This window comes from Camelina sativa, chromosome 2 (assembly GCF_000633955.1).
Source record: "Camelina sativa cultivar DH55 chromosome 2, Cs, whole genome shotgun sequence".
In the NCBI taxonomy this organism is placed as follows: Eukaryota; Viridiplantae; Streptophyta; class Magnoliopsida; order Brassicales; family Brassicaceae; genus Camelina; species Camelina sativa.
The window spans coordinates 12875068-12885959 of record NC_025686.1 but is presented as its reverse complement, the minus strand read 5'-3'; the positions used below and the strand labels follow the sequence as shown (position 1 = coordinate 12885959).

Genomic DNA, 10892 nt, shown 5'->3' with positions numbered 1-10892 from the left:
CTTTTAAAATTTATAAATTATAATTTTTTAGAAACCTTTTATAAGCTAATAAATTTTTAAAATTTAAAGATCATAAGATTTTGAAGTTTTAAAAGGTTTCAAAATATAATATTTGAACCTTTTAAAAAGTTCAATATTTATAATATTTTAAACTATTTTAAAAACTTTTTAAAAGCTAAGAACTTTTAAAATTTTCAATATTTATAATATTTAAACTTTTAAAAAAATTCAATACTATAATATTGTTTTTTTGAAAATTTTTAAAGTTTTAGTTTGCTCAAATAAAACATCGGATCAAACGAATAAAACTTTTTAACTTGGACGCCTGATAAATCAAGCTTTCCTGCTCGTTCGCTGTTTGAAGCATATATTAATCTTTATTTATACTGATTCTGAACCAATGTTTAAAAGATTTCTAGCCGATGTGGGACGTTGTACATAGTTCTTTTATTTCTATAAATTTAAAATTTTCCTTTTTCTAAAAATTCTGGAAATTTAAAAAATGTTAATGAATGACATGTCAAATCCTTATAGGTTGTTTTAATATTTGAACCTTTTAAAAGTTTCAATATTTATAATATTTAAAACTTTTAAAATTTATAAATTATAATTTTTTAGAAACCTTTTATAAACTAATAAATTTTTAAAATTTAAAGATCATAAGATTTTGAAGTTTTAAAAGGTTTCAAAATATAATATTTGAACCTTTTAAAAAGTTCAATATTTATAATATTTTAAACTATTTTAAAAACTTTTTAAAAGCTAAGAACTTTTAAAATTTTCAATATTTATAATATTTAAACTTTTAAAAAATTCAATACTATAATATTGTTTTTTTTGAAAATTTTTAAAGTTTTAGTTTGATCAAATAAAAAATCGGATCAAACGAATAAAACTTTTTAACTTGCACGCCTGATAAATCAAGCTTTCCTGCTCGTTCGTTGTTTGAAGCATATATTAATCTTTATTTATACTGATTCTGAACCAATGTTTAAAAGATTTCTAGCCGATGTGGGACGTTGTACATAGTTCTTTTATTTCTATAAATTTAAAATTTTCCTTTTTCTAAAAATTCTGGAAATTTTAAAAATGTTAATGAATGACATGTCAAATCCTTATAGGTTGTTTAAAATAATTCTTAATATTGAAAATTCTGGAGATTTTAAAAAATGTTAATGAGTGACATGTCTTATCCCTATTGGTGGTTTAAAATCTTATGTGGACGCCTCTAGGAGCTTATAGCTCCTACTTTTTATTAGTATAGACTAGGTTTTGAACCCATGCTACGCGTGGGTTTATTAGATATATTTTGATGAAAATTATATATGATTGATGACGGTAATAAAATATTATCTTATAAACAAAATTTAATTACTATTATCATTTTCATTGTCAAAATTTGTGGTAATTTTCATTGTTACTTTTACCATTTGGTTTTTTGTTATACTTTTTTTCTTCTTCTTCTTCGTCAACTTTTTCACATTCTTCACATTGTTATCCTCCTGTTTGGGCAACCAATCTAGGAGTACTCTTTTAATTATTAATGTTTGGTTGAATAAAAAGAAAAACCTTTTTTTTTAGACTACCACACAACTTGTTAACCCATCAAACTCCAAGAACAAAATTATTTATTTTCTCATAAAATTTGTGAAATTCATGAAGAGCAGCATAGTCAACACATGCATCTAATTATTGATAATTTTATTCATATACTTATATGGTTTTAGATCCACACGTTTAGAATCTTCTTTAACCAAAATCCTTACTTAATAAAATATACTAATAATAATTTATTTAATATGAATCATATGATATATAGAAATATGAGTACACTATAAGAACATATTAATTATAAATAAATAATATCAGTTATGTTATATCATCAAATAATATCAACTGTATCATATTCTCAAATAACCGTAACCGTATATAACCGTAACCGTATATAACAGTAACAGCTTGAACTGGAACTTTATTTAAACGAAACCGTTTAACTGTTTATTAAACGGTTATAGTTAAGGTTAAACAAAATTTCTAACCATAACCGTGACAACCGTAACTCTGGTCATGCCTATGTATAGCTAATAAAACATGTGTGTTTGTCGTCCATCTTTCTTCTTTAAACTCCAAAACTTGACTCAAACATCAAATCAAGGTCTTGCAATGTCAATCCTTCTTCCTTAGACCCAAAAATAAAAAATTAATGAAAGAATATCAACTCATCTATAAAATCATACACAAAATATGTTTTATAGCTCATAAGAAATAAAGAGCACAAACGTAGATAAATAAGATAATTTATGTTTGACATCAATATTTATAATATTTTAAACTTTTATAATTTAAAAATTAAAATATTTAAAAACTTTTTAAAAGCTAAGAACTTTTAAAAGTTTCAATATTTATAATATTTAAACTTTTAAATTTTTAAAAAATTATAATAATTTTTTGAAACTTTTTAAAGTTTTAATTTGATCAAATAAATAACCGGATCAAACCGAATAATTTTTAAACTTGGACGCTTGATTAATCAAGCTTTCTTGCTCATTCGTTGTTGGGAAGCATATTAATCTTATTTATAATGGTTCTAAACCATTGTCTAAAACTTTTCTAGCCGATGTGGGATATTGTGCATAGTTTTTTTATTTCCATAAATTTTAAATTTTCCTTTTTCTAAAAAGTTCTGGAAATTTAAAAAAAAATGTTAATGAATGACATGTCAAATCCTGATAGGTTGTTTTAAAATAATTCTTAATATAGAAAATTCTGGAATTTTCAAAAAATGTTAATAAGTGACATGTCTTATTACAATTGGAGGTTTAAAATTCTATGTGGACGCCTTTAGGAGCTTATAGCTCCTATTTTTTATTAGTATAGATTTACTAAACTCTCATGGCAAGGTTATTTCTTTTTAAATTCTATCCAATTTATTTTATTAAATTTTTCTTGACATAACTGAAATTTTTCTTTTTTCTTTTTCTACCATACATAATAGATAATACAGTAGATTGTTGGCGTGGGAGGCTGAAAGGGGTGAAGGTTTATTCATCTCGAAAGTTGACGTTCACAGAGATAGCAAAATAAGGAGATGACTTCTTAAAGACCATTGGCTTTGTTGGTGCAGGATTTAGCACCCACGACATACCGACCTAACCCGAAGGTAAACCGTGTAATCTTGCACATCAACTAAACCGAGGAACCCTCCTTTGGGCCAGCTAAACGGGCCTATAAGCAGAAGCCCGATGAAGTCACTCGACCAACCTTCAAGACCGCCTCCTAAACCCGATCTGATCATCTGAAGAGGAAATTTACCATATCTTCAACTCGAGATTTAAGGAAAATAGACTTATCTTGTAATCAATGCATTCATATAAATAAAGGGGTATCCCCCTCCTTGTAAAGGCATCCAACAATTAATACAATAGCCCTAGTTCTTCATTTTCTTGAGAGAAACCCTAAGTTTTTCTTGAAGAGATTTCAATCCCTTCTTGCTTATTAGCTTTGATCCGATTTCTTAGCAAGAAAGCTTTATTGAATTTGTTTCCCCTTTCAAACAAATTCATTGTTTGAAACTCAGTTTCTACAGTAACTACTAAAACAATCAACTTAAGGTTACTTACTAGTTGAAAAACACCCCAATTCCTTTCGGAACCAGTAGCACCACTACAAGTGAGGCTAAGAACTTTTATGGCAATTTTTTGGAGGTGTGGAGTTGAAGATCCATAAGAAGACCACCATTCCGCTATTAAAATAAAGAAATTGTTAGTTTTATATAAACTTAAGTTATAAACAGAAAGATGTCAAGCTAGAGAGTAATTACCTGGTGATTTTGTAGCTCTATGCCTTATAGCCATATGATAACCAAATAGACCAGTTGCATTTTTAAATTCATCTATCGCAAACATTATATTGTCTTGAGTCTTAATTTCTAGAACCAACCTGTCAATACAATCATACAAACCTTTCAACACTTCTTCACAACCTACATCATCAGATTTTCCATATTGGATTTTTGGATTGAGAAAGTAGCCAGCTGCATGAAGAGGACGATGAAGTTGAAACTCCAATCTTTTGTCAATAATTTCGAATGCAGTTTTGTAGTGTTCTTCTCTCATATTGAAAGACTTCATAACTGTCTCCTTTGCCCGATCCATGGCTGCATACATGTATCCCATAGGAGGCTTTCTCTCTCTGTCAACCATTCGAAGAACTTGTACTAGAGGACTTGCCAACTGCAGCCCATATAAAACATTCTTCCAAAAACTATCTTGCAAAATATATGTTCTTACTTTCTTTCCTCCTATTTCTTTTGGCCACTTGGAATTATTCCATTCTTCAGAATGAACCATCTTTCTCAACTTGTCTTTTTGCTTGTGAAATTGTGCTAGCGTGATGAAAGTTGTTGCAAATCTTGTAATCGCCGGTCTGTGCAAATTCCTTTGATTTGTGAACTTCCTCATCATGTTCACAAGAGAAATATGACTATAAATATAGCCATTCATGAATATACACTTTTGTATAGCTTTTCACATTTGCAATTTTCCCAATATCTTCAAGCATTAGATCAATGCAATGTGCTGCACATGGACTCCAATAAAGATTTGGTCATTTAGCTTCAAGTAATTTTCCTGAAGTTTATATACACCAATAAAAAGTTAGATTAAACAAACAAAAAAATTTAAATTTTTTTAAAAGATGTATTATATCTCTTACCAGCTTTCACAAAGTTTGATGCATTGTCCGTGACCACTTGGACAACATTTTCATCTCCTACTTCTTTAACTATCTTATCAAGCAATTGAAATAACAATGTGGCATCTTTCACGACTTCTGATACATCCAAAGACTTTAGGAAAACAGATCCCTTTGGAGAATTAACAAGAAAGTTAACTAAATCCTTTTGAACAACCGAATCACGCCATCCATCAGACATAATTGAACAACCTTTAGATGCCCACTCTTTCTTGTGCTCTACTAGTTGTTTATTAGTGTCTCTACTTCTTTCTTAAGTGAAGGAACTCTTAACTCATGCATGGTTGGTGGCTTTAATCCTGGACCATATTGTCCAACTAATTCAACCATCTCCCCAAAAATTTCTAAAGTAGTTGCGTTGAATGCAAGACCAGAATCATAGAAAAACCTTGCAATACCTAGTTTTCTCCCTTAACTCCTTATCACAAGCTCCAAAAATCCGTTTCCTTTCCTTTCTAGCATTCAATATATCAGGAGGTGTAGAAGTTACAAACCTATCAAGTGGACCGTGGTATCTTGGCTTTTTTGGCTGGGGAAGTTGTCGTTTGTTACTTGGCTCACAATCCATTTCTTCCACATCATCATAATCATCAAACTCTTGAGATGGTGGCATCATTTGAGTAGAAGCTTTAAGTTGCTCCTTCTTCTTCATAAATGATATGATTTCTTCCCTAATATGCTCCAGACAATCTGGACATTTAGTTGCATTCCTATAGCCTCCAACTAAGTATTGTTTGAGACGAGTGATTCCTCCACAAGTGATCTTAGGACAATACCTACATTGCCACTTGTTTCTGTTGACAGGATCTGGAAAGCCATGTTTTCTTGCTGGATCATTTTCATCTTGGCTTGAATTTGGATCAGACATGGCTGAAAGTGAACTTGATCACTGCTAAACAAAAAGAGAAATGTGTTACAACTCTCACAAGTTCTGATTATTGATTTTTTTTTTAAACAAAAAACTGAAAGCTAGTTTAACGTCTTTGTCTTTTAGGACTAGTTGAGGAAATAAGAAGAGTTTCTAAAATAATACAAGTATACAACAATTTTGATTAGTAGATGATTACCTTTTGCTGTAGACGTGTAGTAAAGCCGATTGACGTCTTTCACGTTTAGGACTCGTGAATGAAAGAGATGAGGAGACTAAATAAACTAGGGTTTTCTTATATATAATGGATGAAAAAATGATCAAATCAAAGATTTTTGATTACACAAAATCAATAATTAAAGATACTATTCAGAAAATCAAATATTTTTTATTATACGTTTGATTTATAAGTAAACTACTATATTACAAAACGATTTTTTACCTTGTTTGTGCCGTAAACCATGTTGCGCTCGCCTCATGCAATGGTCGCATCGGCTATGGTCATCGTTTCGATCGCATCATGGATTCGCCTTGCCATAGTGTCCTGTTTCCCTCATCTCCTCACAGCATTACGCAACGCGCCATGGCGCGCCACATGCGTGCTTTTTAAAACCAAGACTGTATGTGTCCAGTTTTCTATTCAGGAAGTATCTTACTTGGCTTCATGTTCCTACAATCTTACATCTACATGATGATAGAGTCTAAAAGCCTTAGCTTTAATGCATATAGGAACTGATTGTTAAACGAGAATGAGTCAAGAGACACATTCCTAGTGGTAATGCAACCATTGGTATACAGTACTACATTCCACTATTGCGGTTGAGCCAGTAAATAGTTCCAGTTAAAGGAACACAAAAAAAAAATTCTGATAGGACAAAGACAAAAGGCAAATTGACAGTGTTGAACATCCATAAGCATGTCTTGCCTCTTGGAGTCTTAAACTTGTTAGTTAGGAATGACAAGAGGTAAGAGCGCATAGATTCTTCGCGTTTAGGCGCTAGGTGCTCAGTAGACGCCAAGATGACCGCCTGAACCGCTTAAAATTACATTAATTTAATTTTAATATATATTTTTGATTTTTAACTATATATGTTTAAATTATTAAGTTTTATATCTGTATACCTAATTATAAATGTTTATATATTGTTAATATAACTTTAAAACATGTATTTTTTTTTACTTTTGTTTATATTTTATAATTTTTTTTTATTTTTCTAACATATATTTGTACATAATTTTATATATAATGTTTTATGTTGTAAACGCCTAAACCACTTAAACACAGTTTAGGCTCCGATTAAGCGTTCTAAGCATTAGGCGCTGGATCACCGTCCAGATACTGCCTAGCGCTTTCTTGAACACTAGTCACGTCTGTTGTAATTGTATCATCCCAAACAAGGAGCGACCATGACGAAGAATACGTACGATTCCCCTCTATTGTTTGCAAACCAGTTTTGAAGTTGTGATGCTCTTTAATTAGTGGTAATCGCACTAGTATGATTTTCTATGATAGAATTCGCTTCCTTATTATTTCTCTGCTTCAGTGGGAATAGAATTTGTTTTTATTGTGTGTGTGTGTTCGGATTACGGTTTACTACTTGATTACATCTTAAAAAAACAGAGTATAAAAGAGGAGCTTTCTTGTAAACAAAATATAACCCTATAAAAATTCTAACAATATCCAACAGGAATGAAGAAAACTCAAGGCTATATTGATTTCACAATTAAGATGGAGACAAGATACAAGCAACACAAACAAAAGTATTTTTCATAGGCAAAGCATGGTTAGACGGTTTACAAGTGAAAGCGACGTCAGCTATAGACATTTTCCAACACCTATATATTCAGCAAAAAGACGAACGACATTACACGCTAGCTAGTCTAATGAGACATTCATCACGCAGTAGAAAAAAGAAAAGAGTTTGGGATCAGAGGGTTTATCAAAGTAACAGTGTCACAAAATAAGCTTAATCATTTACAAGCAAGCGCGCAGATGCTTTGTAGGCAAAGACATGATAATTGCATTACGCTAAAAACTCCTTCATAAGTGACATATAACATAACCAGATTCATTACGTTCTAACCTGTCAAACAGTAGCGGAAATAGCAGACACGAAGTTATAAGACTTAGGGACTGTAAGAACCGCATCGGACCACTCGATTGTCCCCCAAATCTCTTGACTGTTGCGTTTTTCAAGTGAAATCTCTGCACACCAAATCACCTTCTCCTTGTACCCACTTGCACGCACATACTTGTCCCACAGAACAACAAGCTTACCACCACAATCAACTAATTCAACAGTACTATGACTAGCAAAATTAGGCAAACGTTGAAGACCCTTCAGTTTATTCCAGCATCTTAGCTTAGAGTCATACCATAGGACTCCACCTGCTGGACGATAACAATACATTACGTTATCAATCACGCAATAAGAATGCTGAAACCATGCTATTTGAAAATTCAGATGCTTTTCTGTAATCGCTATCCATCTATCTTCTTTTGGCTTGTAAGCCACAACATCATCCCCAAACAGGTAGATATCTCCGTCAATCACTAAGCTCTTGTAGATATCACTACATCTCTTATCTAGAGGGCTCGAGACAGGCTCCCAAGTTTGAGTATTTTGATCGAAAACCTCCATCCAATTTGAAGAAGTGAAGTCTTTCAAGCCTCCAGCTACATAAATTTTGCCATCAACGACATTAACAGCTTGGTAATTCCGCTCCATCCGCATGTTTGGAGCCTCGTGCCAGGTATGAGACAGGCAGTCCAGGATTGAGACGCTAGACGAGGGTGCGTTCTCAATGGTTCCGCCAATGGCATATATATTAGAGCCAACAGCCACCACATCCTTATTGTCCAAAGGAGGTGGATTGGAAACTGGGGCCGGAACTAAAACATGTGCAGTTGACTTCTTATTCTTCTTCTTGGGGATGTTGGTTAGGGTTCGATTAGGTTTTTGGCTGAGAGTGAACAAACGTGGGTGAGGGTCAGGAGGGAACTGTAAGCACACGTAGAGACAACTCTCCCTGTGGTTTAACAAAGAGCGAGTCTTGTAAAGCTCCGGTGAAGCAACGAGGGATCGACAGCTCTTGGAGACTAAGGAGAGAGTCGGGTAGTACCATCTCGATACGCGTGCGAAACAGCTCAATAGCAAATCATCTGAAAGTGATGGATTTGGAGTCGATTCAAGAGACTTTTTCTTCGTCTTCTTCTTACGGGACGACATCGCCGTTGTTGAACGAACCTTCCGATTGCTTCTACTTACTCGATTTCCTCTGTTAGAGAGAGTTCTCTAGGGCGTGCCCGCGTGAGGTTTCCCATAGAACATGAAGGGCAAATGTTAATAAGTGGGCTTAAGTATTAAAATGGGCCTTAAGATCATGGTTTTGAACATTTTATTGTTATTTTTCGTTCTCGTTTAGTTTTTGAATCTACTATACTAATAAAAATAAGAGCTCGTCCTAAGATTTTAAGCAACCAATAGAAATTTGACATATCACTTATTAATATTTTATACAATTTTCAAAACTTTTTATATTAAAAATTATTTTAAACAACCGACATGTTATTCATTAAAATCATTTAAATTTCAAGAATTTTTTAGGGAATTTTTTTTTAAAATTTATGGAAATCAAAGAACTATGCACAATATCCCACATCGGCTAGAAATTTTTTAGACAATGGTTCAGAACCAGTATAAATAAGATTAATATGCTTCCAACAACGAATGAGCAAGAAAATTTGATTTATCAGATATCCAAGTTTAAAAGTTTTATTTGGTTTGATCTGGTTTTTTATTTGATCAAATTAAAATTTTAAAAGTTTCAAAAAAATATTATAATATTTAAAATATTGTTGAAACTTCTAAAAGTTCTTAGCTTTTAAAAAGTTTGTAAATATTATAAATTTTTAAATTTAAAAGTTTAAAATATTATAAATATTGATGTAAAACATAAATTATCTTATTTATCTATATTTCTGCTTTTTATTTCTTATGAGCTGTAAAACATATTTTTGTGCATGATTTTATAGGTGAGTTGATATTCTTTCATTAATTTTTTATTTTTGGGTCTAAGGATGAAGGATTGACATCGCAAGACCTTAATTTGATGTTTGAGTCAAATTTTGAGGTTTAAAGAAGAAAGATGGACAACAAACACACATTTTTGGTTAGATATACATAGGAATGACCAGGGTTACAGTTGTCACGGTTACGGTTTATTAACCATCGGTTATGGTTAGAAATTTTTTTAACCTCAACCAGAACCGTTTAATAAACGGTTATGTTTAAATACGGATCACGCGGTTACTGTTATATACTGTTACAGTTATTTGATAATATGATATGGCTGATATTATTTGATGATATGATATAATTGATATTATTTATTTATAATTAATATGTTCTTATAGTGTACTCATATTTCTATATATCATATGATTCATATTGAATAAATAATTATTAGTATATTTTATTACGTTTTTAAAATATTATACACCAAGTAAGAATTTTGGTTTGAGAAGTTCCTAAACGCGTGGATCTAAAACCAAATAAGTATATTAATAAAATTATCAATAATTGGGTGCATGTGTTGACTATGCTGGTCTTCATGAATTACAAAAATTTTATGAGAAAAGAAATGATTTTGTTCTTGGAGTTTGATGGGTTAACAAGTTCTGTGGTAGTCTAAAAAAAGGCTTTTTAGTAGAAGAATGTGAAGAAGTTGATGAGGAAGAAGAAAAAAAAGAGTATAACAAAGATCCAAACGGTAAAAGTAACGATTACAATTACCATAAAATTTGACAATGAAAATGACAAGAAAGAATATGAAGAATAATAAAACAATGAATAAAAAACACGAAAACATAGGTGGTAGCGATCAATTAAATATGAAAACGAGTTAAATTCATGATTATAAAATTGTTTCGTTTTTTCTGGTGGTCAAAGAAATGGTTTAGGACATGTGAGGTCATCAATTTGATTTGCCTTGCCTGGACGTCGAGTTAAATTCTTGTTTTTTTTTATCAGATTTGATTTTATAACACAACTGATTTTGATATTTTAAAAAATTGTGTATCTGAAAATTAATTTTTTTCCTTAGTACTAATTTTAATTTTTATGAGATAATATTTTATTACCGTCATCAATCATATAAAATATTTATCTAAATATATCAAATAAACCCACGCGTAGCGTGGGTTCAAAACTTAGTATGGAAAAAAATTGGACATATAAATTTGTACAGTATTTCTTGAGAGACATTTATT

At 31.3% G+C, this 10892-nt stretch overlaps 2 protein-coding genes across 2 annotated transcripts; both read right to left on the bottom strand.

Moving 5' to 3' along the window:
- On the bottom strand, positions 3128–5620 carry LOC104751456. The gene is made up of 8 exons (XM_010473404.1): positions 5141–5620; positions 4714–4864; positions 4511–4577; positions 4290–4437; positions 3962–4232; positions 3821–3892; positions 3621–3742; positions 3128–3295 (listed from the first exon to the last, which is right to left on the bottom strand). Exons 1-8 carry the CDS (start codon positions 5618–5620, stop codon positions 3128–3130), a joined length of 1479 nt encoding a protein of 492 aa, XP_010471706.1.
- Positions 7615–8893, bottom strand: LOC104723309 (F-box/kelch-repeat protein At5g49000-like). Its single transcript, XM_010441651.2, has one exon. The coding sequence runs from the start codon at positions 8848–8850 to the stop codon at positions 7708–7710; it is 1143 nt and encodes a 380-aa protein (XP_010439953.1). The 5' UTR covers positions 8851–8893; the 3' UTR covers positions 7615–7707.

Bases quoted from the DNA above. Each gene is read 5' to 3' on its own strand.
- LOC104751456 (XM_010473404.1), bottom strand. From the start codon at position 5,620: ATGTCTGATCCAAATTCAAGCCAAGATGAAAATGATCCAGCAAGAAAA. The intron at 4,438-4,510 runs GTATATTCATGA...CACAAATCAAAG, and splicing joins GTGAAAAGCTATACAAAAGT to GAATTTGCACAGACCGGCGA. The intron at 3,893-3,961 runs GTTTGTATGATT...TGTTTGCGATAG, and splicing joins TTGTGAAGAAGTGTTGAAAG to ATGAATTTAAAAATGCAACT.
- LOC104723309 (XM_010441651.2), bottom strand. From the start codon at position 8,850: ATGTCGTCCCGTAAGAAGAAGACGAAGAAAAAGTCTCTTGAATCGACT.